This window comes from Carica papaya, chromosome 2 (assembly GCF_054855325.1).
Source record: "Carica papaya isolate Zhongbai chromosome 2, ASM5485532v1, whole genome shotgun sequence".
In the NCBI taxonomy this organism is placed as follows: domain Eukaryota; kingdom Viridiplantae; phylum Streptophyta; class Magnoliopsida; order Brassicales; family Caricaceae; genus Carica; species Carica papaya.
Window position 1 is genome coordinate 16,062,501 of NC_142310.1, and position 24,540 is coordinate 16,087,040.

A 24,540-nucleotide genomic window follows, 5' to 3' on the forward strand; every position below is an offset into this window, starting at 1 on the left:
ACATTTTTTGCACAAAGGACCATAAAACCAAAGGCCAAACTTTTTATTAGGCCTAAGCGCAAGAGAAAATCGCCTGCAAGGATGAAGCCGAAGCAACGTATAGTCACCCACTTGCGACTACACTTGACATGCAGGGAGCTTATGGTCATGGGTTGCTGATATTTTATTGACAAAGGCTAGTAACTAGATTTCCTTATATAGCATTGCCCATATGTTGTATTACAATTTCTTGCACTAGATGATAAAGTTTTAGGAGAAATCTGGGAGTGCAAGGAGTGGGGTAGTAGTTGTGGCAGTCTTTTGTTCAAATGCAGCCAAACCATCAAGATTCCAAATGAAGGAATTTTTCATGGCATGACAGTTAATGTTGTCGTAGTGATACAATAATCTTTCAGTGATTTTCGATGTTGCCTGGTTAAAACTAGAAACTCTCAAAGTCTTTTAGTAATTGTTAGCTTTGGCCTCTATAACATGGCCAAAATTTCGAGAGTACCAGCTAGAACTCCATGAAAGATCTTTTTATGACTTAATATACAATTTATATATGTGTTAAGGAGAACATTAAACTTCTTTAGGAATAATTTATGAGTGTTGAGGAAGGAGAAAATTGACTTGAGTATCCAATATATTTCAACCACGTTGCTATGCATCAAGATATCATCAAAGAAATGACTACAAATTTGTGCAAATAGAGTTGGAAAACTCTATTCATTAGTAATCCAACTCAACTATTGCAGAATGATGATATAATAGTTGATGATTCTCTTTTTGAAAATAAAAAGTATAATGAATTATATTGCTATTGATACGAGCCAAGGTGGGGCAAACCACTCTAGGCGACATGAGGTCCCATGGCCAAGATGTGATTCAAACTTACATGAAAGACCACATGGGAGATCACGGCAAAATGGGAGCTTACATGAGCTTGAAAGCTCACAACCATAAAGGAAATCATGGCCATATGATCTTAAGAGCTCACAAAGGAGCGTATGTTAAAGCTCACGGCTTCATGATCTTAAAAATGTCATGGTTTAGGCCTTATGAATCATGGAAGTCATGACAAGGTCCATATATTCAAAGATCCTCACAGTTTGGTCTATTTGAGTGGAAGAAAAGATCCAATTCAAGATAAACAAAGTCCATATGGAGACAAATTTATGATGAGTGACTCCAAGGTGGATTTGAGCTTTATGCATAGAAGATCACAAGAACATGGGCCAATAAACTCAAGAGAGACTTCCAAGTTTATGTTAAGGGATGGCTCCATGAAGAAGGGAGATTTGGGCCAAACTTTGAAGGCCTTAAGAGGGGAAAACTGAGCTCACCAAGTCAAGGAAGGAATCGGCCACTAAAATTTCCAAAAATCCAAGAAACACGAGCAACCAAGAGTCATACACGTTATGGACTCTCATCCAGCTCTTTTCCAAGAGTTTTTATCATCAAAACCAAGCCTCAAGGTGTCTTAAAGCTTAAGGACACTTGACCAAGGAATTATGCACATGAAAGCCAACAAGAGTCATCAAAATCTTGGACTCTTGGCCAAGTTACCTCCTTGCCACTCACTCCTCTTATCATGGACAGCTTGGATAGAATTATAAAGCATATTGAACACATGGAGGATCAAGAATTCTTATTTTATAATGATATGACAGATTCACTCATGATACCTCGTCCAAAAGGAGTCCTAAAGATTAGGGACAGTTTTGATTTACTCATGAGAAATTTTCTCTCACACAATAGAATTTTTCTCCTATTTTATCATCTCATCACAAATGGCCAGCTTCGTCTCAAGAGTTTTATCGATGTACAACTCATGTTAATTCATCCAAAAAGGAGGTCTACAAAAATTCCAAGCCGCCCACTTGAATACAATCCTCACCACACATTCTCTTCATTAAGGTGTAGAGTTCAACTGCAAATCAAATTTGGAATCGAGTGTTCCTATCATGGCCAAGTATCACTCCAACAAATCATCTAATAAGTCTTCATCAAAGCCGAGAAGTCAAGGATAAAGATCAAAGATATGGTCGACCACAATCCTTGAAGATTCAAGCTACTATTTAAGAGAGAAAAGTTATAGTTTATGCTAATATGCAAGTCTTTATTTCATTATTTTCATAAGAGTTCTAGATAGAAATTCATGATAAGTTTCCTAAATTTTAGACTTTTGAGTCCTATTGTAATTCTTTAGTCCTACAACTATAAATGTGCCTTACTTTTGGGTTGTAATCATTCAAGTTCAAGTTCAATAAAATACAAGACTTTTAGTTTAAAAATTTATGAGGTTTCTTCAACTTTCTCGTTGAGTGAAAAATTGGTTTGACTTATCAAGGTAACTCTTATGGCGTTTTATCAATTTTTGTCTTTTTTTTCAATTTTCTCGTTGAGTGAAGAATTGTATATATAAGTTTTTGATTATATTGGTTGATCTTGGGTTCTGTATCAATTATGAGTACTAAAATGGGCACAACCCATATATAAAAATATTTACAGATCTGTCAGCTTATCAAAAAGGTTCCTATAGTCCTCCATATGCCGTGGAGAATGACTCCACTAACAAAAAACCAAGTGTATAAAACCATCTATCCTTAAGTACATCAAATCCATTCACGTCATCCACTCATTGAAAGTTCTCTTGTTTCTTTCCTTCCACACTGTCCATATATTGGTAAATTGAATCATATCAGCAAACTTACACTTACTCCTGATGCTCTTCCATGCCCACAGCTCTTCCCCTCATCGAACTTGCCATCACCCAACTGATTCCTAGCAATCCATAAACCATGACCCGTAGCTGTTTTATTTGTTTGCTGCCACCAAATCTTCCTATTAGCAATCCAACTCCTATTTGGAGGCATGACTCCAGCGCTTTTGGAAATTAAAGGAGCATCCCCTCTGGTAGAACTTTCGGCCATGACAGTACTAAACCTAGCAAACCATGCTTTTGGAGATTGCTTCAGTCTATGGACCACCTTTTTCAATTTGCACATTTTTCACTCACTCTTCTCAACATTAGATCCAAGAGAAATCTCCATATAGACTTTCTCTTTTGAATTTCAATGCAGAGACATTTTTTTATACATCAAAATGGTTGCAAGTCCTAGCCAATGTTGGCTGCATATGGTAAGAGAATTTTGAGAACATTTATTTTTGCAATTGAAGCAAATGTCTCTTTGTAGTTAAACCTATAAGTTTTGATGAACCCCTTTGCTATTAGCTGAGCTTTAAATCTTTCAACTGTTCCTGCACCTATGGGTTTCACAGTAAACACCTACATATGACCTATTGGTTTCTTCTCCAACAGAAGCTTAACAAGTTTCTATCTCTGATTTTTGGTTAAGGTTCTTATCTCATTGGTGTACTTGCTTTCTCATTTGGATACATCACAGCTTCTTGCCAACCTTATGGAATAAAAACAGAAAACAACAGTGATTAAGTTTGGGAGTAAGCAATAATACCATGTTCCAAACAACAATATAACTAACGAGGGAATATTTTTCTCTATGTTATTGCATTAAGAAAGCTGGCAACATATATTTTCAACTACAAAAGTTAGCCGTAGATGGCGACAAAATAAAGAATGAAGCAATCACGGATTTACACGTTATATACAAGAGAGAACTACAAGGAAAGTAGATCCTATAGAAAGAATTATGGCCCGTATAGAGGTTTATGACAGTCAACTGGTAGCACGTAAGTCTTAGGTTTAGCTTCCCAAATCCCCCAATAATAGTGAGGGCTTCATATATTGGTTCTTCCTTGAATTCAAGCCAAAAGAGCTTCTTTCATACATGTCCTGGAATAACTGGTTTGTCACAATTTCAATAATATCCCTTCTTCTCCTTGTCTCCAGTCTCTTCTATGCTTAATCTTTCTATAAATTGCCGCTTATTAGGTTATTAGCAGCCAGCGTTACTGTTAGAGGTTCTATCTGCCTTCTCTCCCTTTGTGTTTCATAAAGCCTGATTAAGCTATGGCTATGGTCAGTAAGGTGGTTGTAATTCTGCCTCTATCACCACCCCCCCCCCCCCCCCCCGATATGGCAGATGCTTGGGCTACAAGCTGCTCGGACAGCTGTTGATAATCCTCCACTATTACATCTGATGTAACTTAAAACAAATTGCTTGATTGTTACTGCAAATTGGGGGATCAAAGTGCAGGTTATAATGGGTTTTAAACTCCTCCCAGTTTAGGTCTGGTTTATCATGTTCCAATATGGTCAACAAGGGGAATTGTCTTTGAGATGGAAAGATGTCAATCCTGTGTTGTCTTCTTTGGCAGTTCCCTCTGGTGTCTGTAAAAGTTTTTATATCTGTTTAGTCTGCCTAACAGATAAGCTTCCTGTCAAAATGGGGGGAGTCAAGTTTTAAAAATCTCGGTATTTTCTTTCCCCCTTTGTGCTGTCTTTCATCCTTGCTGGTTTCTTGTTATCCTTAGCATTGGAAAGCTTGCGTGAGAGGCTTTTTCTTTGGATTTCCTATGTGGGCTTCCTCTCTTTAGTATGGGTTTGATGCTCCAGGTATTGTTCGAGGAAGTTCTTAAACTGCTGCGGAATTATTTGAAATTCCTCATTATTGTCCACGCTGATACCAGTTTTTCATGGTCTTGGGCCTAAGATCTAGTCACTGGTCCTGTTAGCAACAAATCTCGAAGCAGGCTAACAACTTTCTTGTTAGATTTTTTCTCTCAAAAAAAAAGGAACACTTTCTTGTTGGATTGCAATCTTCTTGGCCTATTTTGAGGCTTGTTTGAAGAGAACCTCCAAGTTTGAGAGCTTAGAGCTTTCTTTTTTTAATACTAACTAACCGATAAATTTATTGATATCAAAAGGACTTATTTATTAATCATGGGTTATTCTAGTCAACTCCCAAACTAAACATAATTCAACTCGTAAGACAAAGTCCTAATTTGATGCCTTAACTAAAACTTACACTGATACTCCGAAACAAAAATCCTCATTTAGTTGAACTAGGATAGCCAGGATATCCTTTTGTTCTCTGCGGCTCCCCCATACATATGTAAGACCAGTAAACATTCTATTATAGACAACAGAGATGAAGTGTTTTCTGGTAATACTTCACCATTATTGACAAAATTAACACCCACACTTAAAATTTTCTCAAAAAGAAGACTTTTGTATAGATATTGTAAAATGGCAGGGCTTGCTATTCTTTTCTTTTTTAGGGTGGGTGGGGGGTTGATTTGGGGATTTTCAAGTTACCTAAGTTAATATGTAATTTTGTCTCTATGGAATTAGTATTTCATCCTACAGGTTTATTTATTCTCATCTTCTTTTTGCACACAGATTTACAGTTGGAGGAAATGGGAGAACCATGCAATCATGATGGCTGCCATAAACCCGCAAGGTAATGATGTAGCTTGGAATGAAAGGGTACTTGTTGCCTTGCATTGGATTCTAGTTGCTGACACCTTTCCATATTAAAGTTCACGCCTAAGATTCTTATTGTTCCATCTGGTTGTTGAGAAAAGGTCTGTCTTAAGCAACTATATTCCTCAATTAGAGACCACAAGCTTTCTTAAGCTACCAGCTATCCTATGTTCAGGTTTGTTTAGGGTCACAATTCATTTATCCAGAGTTTCAACCTTCATGAGTCATGACATGGTACCCAATCTTCTCTTCTCTCCAGATTTCTGAGTGAAACATTTCTTTCCCTGGTCTCGATTGGTAATTCCTTCTCCCTAAACGAATGCAAACTCCCTGTATATTAGGGATGTTTTAATCATGAGCCTGAGTTGTCTGGAAAGGACCCATTGAAATGTCTGTTCTTGATGCAAAAGTGAATTTTGGGGTTTTGAGCATGAAATAAAACAAGACAATGAACAAGTATGATTGTAAATTAAGTTTTGATTTCTAGAACTAAGGACAACAAAGAATAAAGAAAAACAATAGAGATACACATATGGGAATGCAATGTTCAAATGGAATATTATATCCACACCAAGGATTCACAAAAATGAACTGCATAAATCCTAGAGATACGGGTTCTGTTGATAAATATTATAATGTAAATAATAAAGTTTAGGCCCTTTTATAAACTTAAGATATTGGGATAACCGATGACACAACTATCTTTCTTTCATGTGTCAGGCCCAGGAGTTAAGACTCTGAATCTTTTAGCACAAGCTATTGTGAGCTTGTGCTTTGTACATACTTTCAGGCTAGTGGGCTTGCAATTGGATGGACTTCTCCATAAGATGGTGTGCTTAGATATAAAAAAAAATAATGATATATATATATATATATAAATTTAAGTTCTTAAATAATTAGTTAAATATAATTTTTCGCGCGATATCAGAGTTAGAAACTAAGAACTATCTAAACTAAAATTTAATAGTGTATAATGAGCATGTTTTATCTGCATTTTCAACGTATTAGATTTGTGTTTGAGGGGTGTATTAGAATATAAAAAAAAAGCTTAGGTCCTTACACTTCAACTTTTTTGGCCTATGGTTGAGGGGGGGTACTTATATTTTAGTAATAAAGTTGCAGTTTTCTAAATAATTGGTAATGCAAATTCAGTTATTTCACAAGGACCACTAGTCTTATGTTCTCACACTTTCGAAAACCTTACACTGCATGTATTCTAATATCAGATTGAAATGCAAAATTGGAAATATTTGGATTGAAGTTGAAACTACTGTTTTCTTATTGGCTGTTAGTAAATGCTGGTACTGTTGTTATAAAATATTGGAACGCTACATATTTTTTTACTACAGAATATGTTTCAATGAGTACATTTATAAGGTAGTAGTCAGTTTTCTCTGCTAAAATGCTAAAAGTGAGGGAGATTCGGCAAGGAGCTATATAGCTAACCTTTCCTTTTCTATTGTTTCAGTTTCATTCTAGATATATCATGTAATTGATGTTACCTCTCCTAATATATACAAATATTTTCTTTTTCCATCCATAGTGAAAAAAAGCAAGGTTTTGAGGCGACAATCTACTTTTGTTTTCCATCATACTTCTCATCCATGGAGTAGGAGCCGAGTTCTCATTTGGATGGTGATTTTCCTTTTCTATCAGTTTTCTCTTCAGATTAATTGGTGTATTTTCTTTACTTTTTAGTATCTACGCCAATTCCTAGCAATAATATTTCTATTTAGTGAAAAGGTTTCTATTTTGTGCTTTAAATTATGCAAAGGCACTCATTGCAAGATTATATTTTTGCGCTAGAAAATGTATGAAAATTACAATATCTAATTTGTTTCCATAGAATAGCTGGTATCTAGGGTAATACATTGTAATGCTCCAAAACTCTTAAGCACATTACAATGATGCATATTTGTGACGCCCTGGTACCACCTTGGCACCCACGTCCAAAAGAACAGATAAAATCTATCTAATAATTGAACAGCAGAAACATATATCCCTTATAAAGTACCAAAACAGTACACTAAGCTATTAGATTTTCTATTATATTTTACAAAATGTACATATAATCCTAACAAAAGAAACTAGCCTTACACAAATCTCAAAACAAAAACTCCAAAGTCCTTCATTGGCTCTTAGGTGCCCCTGAAGTGATCTAGACTTGGATCAGCTGGAAGACCTGTCAAGTCATTTGAGGGAATGGATTGGGTTGAGTTCCAGGGATTTAGTAAGAAAAGCAGTATTGAAATCATACAAATACGTTTGAAAACGTAATTAAATGCAATTTATAAAAACACTTGTCAGATTAAAAATATTCCAAATATATCAAATAAATTCTTCTTAAATACCGATACCAAATCCATATTTTGAAAGTGCCTAAGCACATCACTACAAATTACCCAAATACCAAATATACCATACCATATTACCAATATCCCAACTCACGCACACCCGACTGATTCTTCTTTTTAAATATTTTACATTGCTTAATATCTTTAATTAGGTTTATATTGTCAAATCAACGTGTGCAACCGCTTACATTTATTTCCTAGGAGCGCAAATGGGACATCAACTACTACTGTGAATGGGAGCGCCAAATACAAATATCAAATCAAATGCAAATAATATTTATAAAAAAAAATCATATATATATATATATACTACTCATTCTCTCTGGTTGCCAATGTCCACGCTCTTGGCCGAGAACGTGAATCGAAACCTTTAGTTTCCCCCAGGGACATTGAATATCATTCCACAATAGAAACCGAATACATTTCAAAACGTAATTAAATGCAATTTATAAAAACACTTATTAGATTAAAAACATTCCAAACATACCAAATAGATTTTTCTCAAATACCGATACTAAATCCATAGTTCCAAAGTGCCTAAGCACATCACAGCAAATTACCTAAATGCCAAATATATCATATCATAGTACCAATATCCCAACTCACACTCACCGGACTGATTCTTCTTTTAAGTTTTTCACATTGATAATATCTTTAATTAGGTTTACATTGTTAGACCAATGTGTGCAGTTGCTTACATCTATTTCTTGGGAGCGCAAATGGGATACCAAACTATTAATGTGAATAGGAGCGCCAAAATATAAATACTAAATCAAATGCAAATAATATTTGTAAGAATAAATCATATATATATATATATATATATACCACTCATTCTCTTTGGTCGCCAATGTCCATGCTCTTGGCTGAGAACGTGAACCTAAATCTTCAGTTTCTCCCAGGGACACTGAATATCATTCCACAATGGGAACCAAATACCACATTCACAGCCTAGTAGAGGTTATAATACCAAAGACTATCCCTCCCAGGAAATCAGATCAATCAGATTTAATTGGACTACTGGGTTAATTAAATCTTAAACTTTTATTAATTGTTTTCTTCTTAATTAACCAAGCTATCCTAGACTCAAAAACCCAAAAATCCCAATTAAATTCTTAAGGTTCATTTTATATATTTTTCCTTCATTTTTCACGTGTAAGATTCCAAATTTTTTCTTTATTTTAATTTCCAAAAATTCACTAATTTATTCTACAAATTTTCCCTCAATTCCCACATACGAGTCTCACAATTGCCTTTTTATTTATTTTCCAATTACTTCCAAAGTAAATTGCTGATTTTTCCATTATTTTTATCAGTTTATTTTACCAAACTTTTCCCGTATTTAATTGTCATTTTTCTGTTTAAAATTACAAATTCCAGAAAAATTCCAATGCTTGGGGACTCTCCTCTCAAGCCCGCGGATGGGGGATTTTCCCCTCAGTCTGCACCCGTGGCCAAACAGGCTAGCTCTCCCAGACCTTTCGGCGCATTGCAGGCTTGTCAGGCCTGTCCAGCACACGGCATGCTGCGCACAGCAGCACACCCATGGGACATAAGCCTTGGGCACGGTTTGGTGCCAGGGCAAGTGCCCTGGCGCACATAGCATGCATGGCACACACAGGGTCTGCCACTGGGCTCTCTTGGTGCACAGGGTGCCTGGTAGAGCCTTATTCCCCTGCGTTAGGCGTGTTGTACATACGCAACGTGTTAGGGGACCTGTCCTGACACTTTTGGGTGCCTAGACAGCACCATGCACACGTCCACATGCACGGCAAGCTGTGTTGGCCAGTTTTACTGGCATTTTGGTGCCTGGGCTACACAGCAGATGATAAATGGCCTTCTACTGACTTTTTTTTTTTGTATTTCTCTTCGATTCTTGCTTCTGTAAACGTTGTTTGTTAGAATATTATAGAAGATCTATATACATAATAGGTTGATTATGTTTCCAAATGTATTAAATTAATTAGGAAAAAAATTAATAGGGTAATTTATATTAGTTACCATATATAATTCCATTTACATGTATATATATCCCTACTTTCATTTCAATAAAACATAAAAAATATTCAGTATTTTTTTCTAAAATTTATATGGTATCAGAGATAGGGTTAGGGTTTTTAGAAGTCAGATTAGATTAGATCACATAAAGGGTTGAACAACTCATTCCCAACACTGGAGGAAGTCAACCACCGTCCTCCGATCAGTTTAGATCGCGGCCGGTACGGTGGTGCATGCACAAGACGCAGACGAAGCTGCTTCTCAGCGGTTCCAAGTCATCAGGGGTCGGGTGAAACGGAGGAGGCCGGGTCGCGTGCGAAAAAAGTTCGGCACGAGGTTAGAACACGAAGAAATGTTTGGCTGGCCTGTTTTGAGCAAGAAATTGAAGAAATGAAGGAAGAAGAATTTGAAAAAAGTGAAGAGGAGAATTCCTTTCACTATTTTCCTTGATTTTCTCGGGCACAAGTAGTGTTATTATATAGGCACAAGTTTTGACAAAAGAGATTACAAAATGTTCTAACAAGTAAGTGGAAGAGGAGAAAAATTGGTTCTTAAGGTAGAGGGCATGCCTAGCTGTCATAACAACTGAAAAAAAAAAAAAAGAAAAAACTGGAAAAGACTAAGTTACCCCTTATATATCTATATATGTAAATATATATATACATTCTACACTCCCTCTCAATTTAGGTTACATAAATGTTGAGTAATTGTAGATTGGATACAAGATTATTGAACTCCCTTTTTGGTAGTGCTTTTGTGAGTATGTCTGTTGTTTATTGACTGTTTGGGATGTATAGTAGTTACACATCCTGGCTTTCAATTTTCTCTCTGATGAAGTGTCGGTCAATCTCTATATGTTTAGTTCTGTCATGGTGCATAGGATTCTTGGCCATGTTAATAGTCGATTGATTGTCACACCAAATTCTCATAGTAGTGGGAGCAGAAAATTGTAGTTCTAGTAATATCTTTTTCAGTCACACTCCTTCACATATTCCATGAGCAAGTGAGCACCATTCAGTTTCAGCACTGCTTCTTAATACAACAGATTGTTTCTTATTATGCCAAGTGACTAAATTACCCCATACATATGAGTAATAACCGGATGTGGATCTCTTATTAGTTACAGATCCTGCCCAATCTGCACTAGTAAAGATCTCAATTTCTCTGGCCATAGTCTTCTGAAAAAATAATATTTGTCCAGGTGTCATCTTTAAGTATCTCAAAATTCGATAGATAGTGCTCATATGCTCTTCAGTAGGTTGAAATATGAACTGACTCACAGTGCTTACTGCAAAGCAGATGTCAGGTCTTGTGTGAACCAAGTAGATAAGCTTGTCTACAAGTCTCTGATACATTTCTTTATCAACATATTTACTATCATTTCTGAAACTAAGTTTAGCATTTGACTCCATAGGAGTTTCTGCGGGTTTACAACCAAACATACCAGTCTCGTTCAGAAGATTTAAGACATATTTCCGCTGAGATGTAGAAATTCCTTTCTTGGACTGAGCTATTTCCATTCCAAGAAAATACTTGAGTATTTCAAGATTTTTGATTTCAAACTCTTTAGCTAGGAAGTCTTTTAGTTTCTGAATCTCTTCATTATGATCACCTGTCAGGATAATATCATCAATATATACAATCAGTACAACTCTCTTTTCTGTGATACAGTGCTTGACAAATAATGTGTGATCAGACTGACACTGTTCATATCCCATAGGCTTCACTACCCTGGTGAATCTGTCAAACCATACCCTCGATGACTGTTTGAGTCCATAAAGTACCTTTTTTAGTTTACATACCTTTTGTAGATTCATTTCAAGTCTAAGTGGGACTTTCATATATACCTCTTCTTCTAGATCACCATTGAGAAAAATATTCCTCACATCTAGTTGATAAAGATGCCAATCAAGATTAGAAGCTAATGAGAATAGTACCCGGATAGTATTATGCTTGGCAGTTGGAGCAAATGTCTCTTGATAATCAATTCCATATGACTGAGTGAAACCTTTAGCAACAAGTCGTGCTTTATACTGATTTACACTACCATTAGGATTGTATTTAGTAGTGAAAATCCACTTGTATTCTACTGAAGTTTTTCCTAAAGGCAGATCAATTAACTCTCATGTCTCATTCTTTTCAAGTGCTGTAATTTTTTCTTGAATAGCAGCATTCCACTCAGGAATTTTGAAAGTTTCATGAATTGTTCTTGGTTCTGAGGAGCTGTTGTCAAACTTACACATAAGAGCATGATACTTTGAAAACAATTTGGCATATGAGACATAATCCTGTATGGGATGTATTGTGTAAGAACGAACACCTTTTCGTAAAGTAATAGGCAATTCAATATTAGTAGTTGAGTCAGAGTATTTTGGGTGCTTGGTTCAGTAGTTGATTCATAACAGTATATAGTTGGTTCAGATACTTTACCATCACCTTGAGTCTTGTTCTTCCTGATATAGACACGTAAAACATAGTTGGTTCAGATACTTTACCACCACCTTGAGTCTTGTTATTTCTAGTATAGACACGTAACTTACTCACTGTAGGTAATGTGTTATCTGTTTCTGTGACAAGTTCAGACTCTTTGGTAGTTTCAGAGACGAGTTCTTTTTCTGATGTAGGTTCTTTTTCTGATGTTGTCAATGGAATATGTAGTGGCGGGATGTTCATATCCCACAATTGATATTTCTAAGTAAAATTCTCCCTCTGAATATTAAGAGTGGGATAAAATGGTTGGTTTTCAAATAATGTGACATCCATAGTATTATAAAACCAATGGGTAGCTGGACAAAAATATTTGTAACTTTTCTGATTAGAGGAATAGCCAATAAAAATACATTTAAGGGCTTTTGGGTCTAGTTTCCCCCTTAGATGGGTATGAATGTGTACATAAGCAGAGCACCCAAAGACTTTAAATGGGATTGTGTGTAAGATGTGAGAGTTTGGGAAGGCTTGAACAAGAGAATCATAGGGTGTTCTTAATTTAAGAATACGAGAAGACATCCTATTGATCAGGTAGGTAACAGTGAAAATAGTCTCTCCGCAAAGAAATTTGGGAACATTTGTGGTAAATATAAGTGATCGAGATACTTCAAGAATATGTCTATTTTTCCTTTCGGCTACAATATTTTGTTGTGGGATACATACACAAGAACTTTGATGGATAATACCTTGATCAGTGAGGTATTTTTTCTGGTTGGACTCAAAGTATTCACATGCATTGTCAATTTTCAATACTTGTATTGTTGTCTGAAATTGGGTTTGAATCATAGTGTTGAATTTTTAAAAAATTTGACCAATTTCAGATTTTTCTTTCATAAGATAAATTCAGGTTATTCTAGTGTGATCATCAATGAAGGAGATAAATCATTTAATACCAGTAATATTTTTTACTCGTGCTGATCCCCATGCATCACTATGGATTAATGCAAAAGGTTTTGAAGGTTTATATGCAACAATAGGATATGAATGACAAGTATGTTTAGAAAACTGATATACTTTACACTGAAATGAACTCGAATTTTTATTTTTGAATAAACCTGGAAATAGTTGTTTCAAGTACATAAAGTTTGGATGTCCTCATCTATAATGTCATAACATAATAGAGTGATCAATATTAGAACATCCTACAGAAACTGAATTAGTACATACTGCACTCGAAGTTTGTTCTTTTGAAAGAGAAGTTGCAACTGGTAGAAGGTATAGTCCTGAGTCATTCCTAGCACTGCCAATCATCTTTCCCGATGCTAAGTCTTGAAAAACATAGAAATTATTGTCAAATTTAACCACACAATTAAAGTGTTTACACAATTTGCTTACAGATAACAGATTGTAATTCAAATTGGGCACATAGAGGACGGAATATAGTATCAAGCATGGTTATATATAGGTTGAACCAACTCTTGCCACCCTAGAACTCGTTCCATCAGCAATCTTAATGGAGGACACTTCCTTACATTCACTGTATTGACGAAGGAGTGAAATATTTCCAGTCATATGATTGAATGTCCCTGAATCAACAATCCACACTTGCCTTTTTGTGGAATAGGCAGATAAATTAAGTAAGCAATTATCTCTCTGAGCAATGAAAGCATTACCAAGAAGACTCTTTTGTGAAAACATTTGCAAGAAAGCCTCCATTTGAGCTGGACTGAAGAGAGCATTTTTGGTGGGTGTAGGAGCAGAGGATGATTCTTCATTAATCACTACATTTCCATGATGTATCTCTGTTCTGAGGTTTTTCTTCTCACCAGGCTTACCATGCAGCTTCTAGCATTTATCATGGATATGACCGGGTTTTTTACAAAATTCACACCACGGTCTACCATTTCTCCCTTGAGCTTCAGAAGCACGACTGGTGAGGGCAGAGGTAGTCTCGGAAGCGTGAGCACGAAACTGGGATTCGCCTAGTAGGGCTTTCTTCTGGGCAGCAAGAGCCAAACCAGTCTCCACTGAGTTCGGGCCAAAGAGAGATTCACCCATCATGATTTTCTTCCTGTTCTCTTCATGATGGATTTCCGAAAACGCTTTTCTGAGGCTTGGCAGCGGTTTGGTTCCCAAAACGTGTCCACGGACTTCATCCAAATTTTATTGAGACCTATTAAGAATTTAAAGATTCGTTTGCATTCGGTGATGGATTTGAACATTTTTACATCATCGGGGCAACTCCACTAGTGTTCTTCAAAGACATCGAGCTGTTGCCAGTTGCGGGTGAGGGCGTTGTAGTACTGAGTTACGGAAAGTTCCCCCTGTCGCAGGTCGTGAAGATGACTCTCTATTTTGAAGATTGCTGATGTGTTATCACGGCTGGAGTAGAATTCGCGCGCGGCAACCCAAATGTCATGCGCGGTTTTCATACAGTAAAAAAGTTTCTCCAATCTCATTTGTCATGGAATTTACCAACCATGATATAACGAAATTATTTTCGACTTTCCACACACGAGCTCCTGGGTCATTGGCTGGAGGTGAAACGAGTTCTCTAGTGAGGTATTCTTCTCTGCCCTTTCCTAGGATGAACAGCAAGACCAATGATGACCATTGGATATAGTTGCTTCCGTTCAGCTTGTGTCCAGTGACGAATGAGGGTGTCTGATCAACGAGTGAGTGGTTGACTGACATGGGAAGGTAGGAACCCGAAAGAACTTCGGGTGGAGAAGAGGTCTGCTCATCCGTGGCCATTTGACTTGATTTGGATGATGATTTTTTATCAGGATTGCTCTGATACCATGAAGAAATGAAGGAAGAAGAATTTGAACAAAGTGAAGAGGAGAATTCCTTTCATTAGTTTCCTTGATTTTCTCGAGCACAAGTAGTGCTATTATATAGGGACCAACCCTGACAAAAGAGGTTATAAAATATTCTAACAAATAAGTGGAAGAGGAGAAAAATTGGTTGTTAAAGTGGAGGGCATATCCAACTATCATAACAACCAAAGAAAAAAAAAAAAAAAAACTGGAAAAGATTAAGTTATTCCTTATATATCTATATATGTCAATATATATACATTCTACAGAGACTAGAAGGCCGGAACGGAGGAAGTCACGGCGGAGCAAATTGCGCAACAGCAAGTGTTCTTCAGTTTTTCGGTGCGATTTGAGGTATTTGTTTGCGAGCCCCTTCTGCATTTCGGTTGTCTGGTAGGGTCTATGGTGATTTCTGGACATACAGAGGCATTTCGGTGATTTATGCGGCAGCCGTCAGTCTCCGATGGTGGCTGTGTGCTTCTTTTAGTTTCCATGTGTGAAAAGGTATTCTGTTTCTCTCAGGGTTTCTGGTATAATTGCAGTATTTTTTCGTGTATCCCTACCTGTTGTGTTCAAGTATTTTAGGTGATATTTTTTCAATATCCTGAATTAAAATGGATGATAACAAATTCTATGTGGATGAGATAATCTAGCCATGTTAAAAATCACTGAACATATTAAATGACACAAATTATTTGGAGTGGAGCAAAACTATCAGAGTTTATCTATGCAATATTAATAAAGATGATTATTTGATTTAAGATTCTCCCACCGATGGAACTGGACAGTCTGGCTAAGAGATGATGCTCGGTTGTTTTTGTAGATTAGAAACTCAATTGACAGTGAAGTAATTGGTTTAATTAATCATTACGAGTTTGTTAAAGAACTGATGGATTATTTAGAATTTTTGTACTTAGGAAAAGACAATGTGTTCCGCATGTATAATATTTATAAGGCCTTCTATCGTGCTGAGAAGGAGAGCAAATCTCTCACAGTTTACTTTATGGAATTTAAAATGACTTATGAGGAACTTAATGTACTTTTACCATTTAGTATTGATATCAAAGTACAACAAACACAAAGAGAGCAGATGACCATAATGAGATTCTTGGCTGGTCTTCCACCTAAATTTGAGACTGCTAAATCTCAAATTTTATCCGGTTATGAGATTATATCTCTTCAGAAAGTTTTCAGTAGAGTGTTACGCTCAGAGAATGCTATACCCAATCAACACTCTAATGTTTTTGTCACTAGAGGAGGAGGAAGAAATAATAACAGGGGAGGAAACACAGTAATGGATAGTCGAAACAATGATTCAAGTAATATTGTTTGTTATTATTGTCATGAGCAGGGACATACAAAACGGTAATGTAAGAAATTACAGAATCCAAATTAGAGAAAATAGACTGCTAATATTACAACTACTGCTACCGTTAGCTCCTCTTATAAGAAAACTATTATGGTTTTAGCCGATTAATATGCAAAATTCTCTCAGTTTCAAGAATCTTTGAAAGAATACACACTAGTTACTACTTCTGCTGAATCAAGTAAAAGATGTCTTATCTCCTCATCAAACAAATGAGTGATTGATTCTGGTGTTACAGATCATATGACAGGTAACCCTAATATCTTATCTAGCTTTCGATCACACAGAGTAACCTCTCCTATAACTATTACTGATGGACCAGTCTATAATATTGAGGGTTTTGGGACTATAAAACCAACTTCCTTCATTACCCTGACATCTATTTTAAGTCTACCTAAACTTGTTTTCAATTTGATTTCTGTAAGTAAATTTGTGGAAGAACTTAATTGTTGTATCTTATTATTCCCTGATCATTGTCTTTTTCAGAATCTTATGGCGAAACAGATTATTGGTAAAGGACATGTATCAGAAGGTCTCTACATTCTTGATAGTTAGGTGCTTTAATCAGTTGTCTGCTCTAGTGTGATCTCTCCATTTGAAATACATTGTCAGTTGAGACATCCATCTCTCACTGTGTTAAAGAAGTTGTATTCTCAGTTTCATGCTATATCTTCATTAGATTGTGAGTCGTGTCAATTTGTAAAACATCATTGTAACTCTTTGAGTTCAAGAATTAATAAATGAGCTGAGTCTGCTTTTGAATTAATTCATTCTAATATATGGGGTGCATGTCCTGTTATGTCAAAAACAGGGTTTAAATATTTTTACTTTGTGGATGATTTTTTTCGAATGACTTGAATATATTTTATAAAAAATTGTTTTGAAGTGTTTACTCATTTTTGTACTTTTCATGCGGAAATCAAAACTCAATTTAATGTGTCTGTGCATGTGTTAAGAAGTGATAATATCAAAAAATATGTCAGATTCATTTCAGAATTATATGACTCAACATGTGATTCTTCATTAGTCTTCGTGTGTTGATACACTATCTCAAAGCGGGGTTGCTGAAAGAAAGAATAGATATTTACTTGAGATTGTTCGAGCTCTTTTATTATAGACACAAATTCCTAAGCAATTCTGGGCAGATGCTGTATCCACTGCATGTTTCTTGATTAATCGTCTACCATCTATAGTACTTGAAAGTGATATTCTTTACAATATTATTTTTCCAAACAAGTCATTATTTCCAGCACAGCCGCGGGTATTTGATACTGCTTGTTACGTTCGAGTTGTATGACCTAGTATTACTAAGTTGGGATCCTAAAACCTTGAGGTGTGTCTTTTTTGGGATATTCTCGCTTGTAAAAGGGATATCGGTGTTACTCTTCAGATCTCAATAAATATCTTGTATCAACCGATGTAGTCTTTTTAGAGAATATACCGTTATTCTCCTCACAATCCAGCTTTACAGATCAAGTGAAGGACAATAAATGACTCATCTATAAATTCCAACACAATACCACTATGGAGCAACAAGATAATTGTATTTCTTCTTGTGTGCCTTCTGAGCAAACTGATAATGGTGTGACTCTAACTCAAGAACTACTGCCAATTATTCATATTTATTTCAAAAGACAACAGACTAATAATACATGTCCTGTACCAGCTTCTTCGTCATCTGATCCTACCACCCATGATCTTCATCTTCCCATCAGGTTTTGTGAAGATCCACGTCAATGCACCCTTCCTCATTTTACTTATCCCATTGCTAATTTCATTTCATATGATCATTTGTCTCCTTCGTCTACCTCTTTAATTTCTTTTATAGATTTCATTTCTTTACTAAAGACAGTCAATGAGGTTTTGAATCATCCTAATTGGTGTAATGCCATACTAGAAGAGATAACTGCTCTTGATGATAATCATACCTGAGATTTGGTGGATTTACCCAAAGAAAAAAAGTTTGTAGGGTGCAAATGAGTATTTGCAGTCAAAATGAATGTAGATGGCTTTGTAGCGAGGCTTAAAGCACGGCTGCTAGCAAAAGAATATGCTTAGATTTATAGGGTGAACTATTCTGATATATTCTCTCCAGTGACCAAACTTACTTTTGTTCGTTTATTTATATCTATTGTAGCATTCCGTGATTAACCATTACACCAGCTAAACATTAAAAATGCATTTCTTCATAGTGATTTCTTTGAAGAAGTGCATATAAAGTAACCACCTGGATTTGTTGCTCAGGGGGAGTACGTAAAAGTTTATCATTTGAAGAAATCCTTGTATAGTTTGAAACAGAGTCTTCGTACGTGGTTTGACAAGTTCAGTGAAGTAGTCTGTGAATTTGAATTGAAGAAGAGTAAGTGTGATCATTCACTTTTTTGCAGACAATCAACAGCTGATATTATACTTGTTATTTATGTTGATGATATTGTAACTACTGGAGATGATCATGCAGGAATATCCTCTCTTAAGTCATTCATACATATCAAGTTTAATACCAAAGACTTAGGACATGTAAAATACTTTTTGGGGGTGAAAGTAACAAAAAGTAAGAAAGAGATTTTGTTATCTCAGAGGAAATATGTACTTGACCTACTTGCAGAATCAAGAAAGCTGAGAGCTAAGTCATGCAATACACTAATGATACCAAATGTACATCTTACAAAAGATGATGGTAATCTCCTTGATGATCCAGAGAAATTAAATTACCTTACTGTGACTCGTCTAGATGTTGTATATTCTGTAAGTATTGCAAGTTAATTTATGTCTGCATCTACGGTCAAACATTGCAAAGTTGCGGAACATATTTTGTGCTATTTAAAAGGTGTCTCGGGACTTGGCATAGTATTTAGAAATTATGTACATACTGTAATAGCTTAGTATAGGTGAATAAGGGAGAGAGATCGGGAGAGAGAGCGGGAGAGACGGAATGAACGATAGAGATTAGGGGAGAAATTTTCAACGGGTAGGATTTGAGCTAGGTTGGGTATAAAAGGGAGATTCCGGGTCAAAGAAAAAAGAAGGAAAATAGGGAAAAAGAAAAAGGGGAAAGAGAAGGAGGGAGGCCGAGAGAGAGAGACAGAGGGGAAGAGAAAGAGACGAAGTAGTGTGAAATTTCAGGGAGAATTTGAAGAACAGGAGGAGTTGAGTGAACTATTGCTGAGGGATAGGAAATGGAGGCAAGAGGTAAGAAAATTTAGGGCTTCAGACTCTGTTATGGTAAAGCATGTTCAAATCTCTACTTTTCCTCTTTTCTTAGAATAGATTGAGTCATGTTATCAGGAGTGATGGATAAAGGACTAACTTGAAGACATTAGGTCGAATTCAGATGAGAGTAGTACCGATTGGGGGGGGGGGGAATTGTTGAGGCTCGACTGGAAGCAGTCGGGTGAGATCCTAGAGGGAGCGTAAGTTGTATAGGCTAGGGCAAAATCATATAAGCGGAGAGGAAGACTTAAGTGTGTGTTCTGGTGCAACGAAGGTCAGTGATGAGGTCGGTGTGTGTGCGTGGCCTTCACAGGCCGAGTGTTACAGCTTGAATGTGTGATTTCGTGATGTACTCTGCGTGTGCGTGTGTGGCTTCTATAGACCGAGTATTGCAATGTTGAGTGTATGATTATGTGATGTGATTTGCGTGAGTGTGTGTAGCCTTCACAGGTCGGTGTTTGCAAATTAGTTGTGGATTAGTGAAAGGCCTTCACCGGTCGAGAATTGCTAATTTGGTGTGCGGTTATGTAAAGTACCATGTGTGTTGGTGTGGCCTTCACAGGCCGTTGGTTCTGGTTGATGTTGAGGTGGACTAGTAGGTGTGTGTGTGTGTGTGTAGCCTCTCTAGGTCGGACATTACCGGTGTTGGTGTAGGCTGGGGTTGCAGTAAATTTGTATGTGTGGTCTTCACAGGCCGTTGTTTTAGGTTTGAAAATGGATGGTTGACTGGTTGGTGTGTGTGTGTGTCGCCCCTCCAGGCCGGAGGTGTAGTAAGGTGTGAGTGTGTGGTATGTAGAGGCCGGTTACTACTGATATAGAGGTAATGTAATGGTTGTAGGTGAATTTTGTGTGTGTGTGTGTGGTCCTTCAGGACTGGTGGTTGCTGGCTTAGCTTGTTGGTCAGGTGGACTGAAGTGTATGCGTGAGTGGTCCTTTAGTGGCCAGTGTGTATGTATTCTAGTATTGTTGTTTGTGGGGTGGTGGTCATTCGGTGGCCGCGGGTGGCAAAACTGTGTGTTAGAAACGTTCGGTGTCTGATGTGAGCAGCGGATAGAGAGTAGGGGTAGGTAGTAGGTTTAGTTGAATGGACTGAGGGAATGGATCCTCTTGGGGAAAAGGTTAATACATTCTAGAGGGGAGTATGGGCAACAAAGGACAAGAGAAGGGGTAGAGTGTAAAGGGTTTAAGTGAGAAATGTTGGGATAGGAATTTAACTATTTTCCATAATTTAGTTTCAAGTTCTACATTTGTCTTACTGAACCTATTTATGTTCATTACTTTTGTTTTCAGATGTATTAACTCAGAAGACAAAAAGAGCCTTTAGAGGATATTCTCAAATCAAAGGTCTCTTATGGTGGAAGACCAAGAAGATGAGGAAGAGGTAGAGGATCTAGTCATGATCGTGGTCAAGTGTCCAAAAGAAATAGCATCCTGCAAGATGATGCTAAAAATGAAGACAAAAGTCAACAGTCAAGTAGAGGTTGTGGAAGAGGAAGGGGAAGAAGCAACTATACAAGGTCTAATAAGTCCAATGTTTAATATTACAACTGTCACAGATATGACCATTATGCGTGGAAATGTCGTGACACTTCAAAAAAAAAAAAGAGAAAGTCAATCTTGGTAATGATAAACAAGATGAGGAGGAAGCTAGTTTGTAAAGATGGAGATAGTGATGACCATAGTTTATGGTACTTGGACTATGGAGCAAGCAATCACATGTGCAACTACAGAGAAAAATTTGTGGAGCTTGATGAGAAGATCAATGGCATTGTTTCTTTTGAAAACTCTTCAAAAATCTAAATTTAAGGGAGATGTACAATTTTAATTTCTCCAAAGAATAATGGATATGTATTTATTACTAATGTTTATTACGTACCAAAGTTGATGAGTAATATTTTGAGTTTGGGTCAAGTTCTTGAAAAAGAATATGAAATTCACATAAAAGATTCTTGTCTTTGGCTTAGAGATCAAAGTACTAATTAATTGCAAGACTATTGAAGCAAGAAGCTTGAAGGCTCGTGTGGAAGATGAAGCATGATGTTGGCATATTGCCCATTTGAACTTTGGTGAGGTTAAGGCAATGAGAGAAGAAAAAATGGTGAAAGGGATGCCTTTGATCAATCCTAATCAATTGTTTGAAACATGTCTACTTAGGAAACACTCAAGGAGTTTTCCAAATAAAACCACTATAAGAGCAACCAAGCCACTTCAACTTGTGCATGCCGATGGGTGCGGACCAATCAATCCATCTTCATTTGGTATATTTTTTAAAGCAAAAATCAGATACTTTTGTTGTTTTAAAAACTTTCAAATCCCTTGTAGAATAAGATTGTGATTATAAAATAAAATTTTTGAGAACAGATAGAGGAGACGAATTTACTTCTAAAGAATTCCATAATTTTTGTGAATACAATGGATTTCGTCGCCCTTAACGGCTCCAAGATCGCCACAACTAAATAGAGTTGCAGAGAGAAGGAATAAAACTATTCTTAATACGACTAGAAGCATGTTGAAAGCCAGAAGCATGCCCAAGAAATTTTGGGCCAAAGCAATTTCTTGTGTAGTGTATTTGTCTAACATCTCCAACATCAAGTATAAAAGACCAGACTCCCCAAGAAGCATGGAGTAAAATGAAACCTAGTGTTAACTATTTGCAGGTTTTGGAAATATTGCAAATGCTTATGTTCCACAATATGAGAGATCTAAACTCAATGATTGAAGTGTCAAACATGTTTTCATTAGTTATGGTGCAATTCAAAATGCTACAAATTATACAATCCAAGCAATGACAAGATTGTAGTGAGTAAAGATGTTGAATTTGAAGAAAATGTAGCTTAGAATTAGGAGAAGCAAGAAGAAAATATTTATGATTTCTTTCCATATTTTGAAGAGGAAAGCCAAGTGACAATGGTGCCTTTACAAGAGATAACTCCACTTCCTTCTCCAACTCGTGTTACATCATCCACTTTTCAAGGAAGCTTAAGTGAAAGACCATGAAAGATGAAGAGCATTCAAGATCTCCATGATGAAACTGAGGAGATTATTAATTTTGATATAAATAATTTGTTATGTTTTTTCCTTAACTGTAAACTTATGAATTTTGATGAAGTCATGAGAGATGCAAGATGGAGACAAGCCATGGAGGAAGAAATCAACTCCATAAAAAGAAAAACACATGGGAATTATCAACTCTTCTAAAGGACATGAGGCTATTGGTGTCAAATGGGTGTTCAAGACAAAGAAAGATTCTCAAGGAAAGGTAAAAAGGTACAAAACAAGACTTGTGGCTAAAAGATACATCAAAAGCATGAAGTTAATTATGATGAGATTTTTGCACCAGTTGCTCGTATGGAGACTATTCGCTTGCTAACAACTATTTCAACTTTATGGGAAGTCATTATTTTTCAATGACTATCTTAACGAGGAGGTTTATATAGAGCAACCATTGCGTTTTGTGGTTGAAGGACATGAAAATAAAGTGTTGGGATTGAAAAAAGCTTTGTATGAGTTAAAGCAATTGCAAGGGCATGGAATAGTCGTATAAACAAGTATTTTGAAGATAATGAGTTTCTTTGTTGTCTTCATGAATAAGCTTTTATATGAAATATTATGCAAATGGTGAAATTTTATTTGTGTATCTATATGTGGATGATCTCTTCTTCACTGACAACAATCCAAGCTTATTTGAAGAATTCAAGAAAACCATGTTACTTGAATTTGAGATGACTTATATTGGGCTCATATCTTACTATTTGGTCCTTAAGGTGAAACGAATGGAAGATAACATTTTCATTTCTCAAGAAGGCTATGCAAGAGAAGTCTTAGAGAAATCCAAAATATTTAATTACAATCCTGCAAACATACCTATGGAATATTGAGTCAAGTTATCAAAGTTTGATAATCGAATAAAGATCGATCCCATTTTTTTTAAAAGTCTTACGGGAAATTTGAGATACTTGACTTTTATAAGATCTGATATTCTTTTTGCGATTGGACTAGTAAGTCGTTTTATGGAAGCTCCTACCACATCTCACATGAATGTTGCTAAAAAAATGTTACGTAACCTTAAATGTACTATTAATTTTATGTTATTTTATTCATCATCTAATGATTGCATACTTGTGGGATTTTCTGATAGTGATTTTGGTAGAGATGTTGATGATAGAAAAACTATAACTAGTTTTGTTTTTTTTTGTGGGTGATAGTGCAGCTATATGAAGTTCTAAGAAACAAGTCGTGGTTACATTGTCAACTTGTGAATCTGAATATGTTGCAGCAACTTCTTGCACTTGTCATGCCATATACCTTAGAAGGTTGTTAAAAGAACTTCATTGGACGCAAGATGAAGTTCCCTTTCATGAACGAAGTAAACACATAGATACAAGGTACCCTTTCATTAGAGATTGCATTGTTAAAGAAGAAGTTGAGCTCAAGTACGTAAAGACTCAAGATCAAGTTGCAGATATTTTCACCAAACCATTCAAATTTGAAGTTTTCAAAGACCATATGCTAATCTTGGACTCGAAAAGAAATTCACAAATTAAAGGAGAGTGTTAGAAATAATAATTTACAAATTAACGAGATTCTTTATCTTGTTAAGAAATTAAAAGTAATGATTTACAAATTAAGAGGACTCTTTATCTTACAAGAAGTTAAAATTATAAATATGTGTATTTTGAGTTTGCTTAAATAGTTTCTTAGACTTTATTATGATCATGAATTAAATTTGATAATTATACATGTATTTGGAATTCTAAGAGTTGTGTTAGTATCTATACATACCCATGTACTTAAAAGTTTTTTCTAACAATTACAAATAAAAACTTAAGTTTTTCTATTAGTATCTTATTCTTTTTCCTCCCATTTTCAGCAAAGTATTATTTTGAGTTAGGGTATCTTGTAAAATTTTTTCTAACACAATCAACTATTAGCAACACAATTTCTCTGATTGTATAGGCTTTCCTTTAGACATCAAGC

At 36.0% G+C, this 24,540-nt stretch overlaps 1 protein-coding gene across 9 annotated transcripts in view; it reads left to right on the top strand.

Annotated features, from left to right (window-relative positions):
• MLO4 (Seven transmembrane MLO family protein) overlaps positions 1 to 24,540 on the top strand; it is a 72,757-nt gene that overhangs the window by 9,381 nt on the left and 38,836 nt on the right. For 8 of the 9 annotated variants that reach the window (XM_088213408.1, XM_088213410.1, XM_088213413.1 and 5 more), the window contains exons 5-6: positions 5,306 to 5,366; positions 6,933 to 7,024. The exons of the other annotated variant lie outside the window; for it this stretch is intronic. In XM_088213408.1, the coding sequence (XP_088069534.1) occupies positions 5,306 to 5,366; positions 6,933 to 7,024 (153 nt within the window). The remainder of the gene's footprint in view (positions 1 to 5,305; positions 5,367 to 6,932; positions 7,025 to 24,540) is intronic. 9 annotated transcript variants of the gene reach the window in all.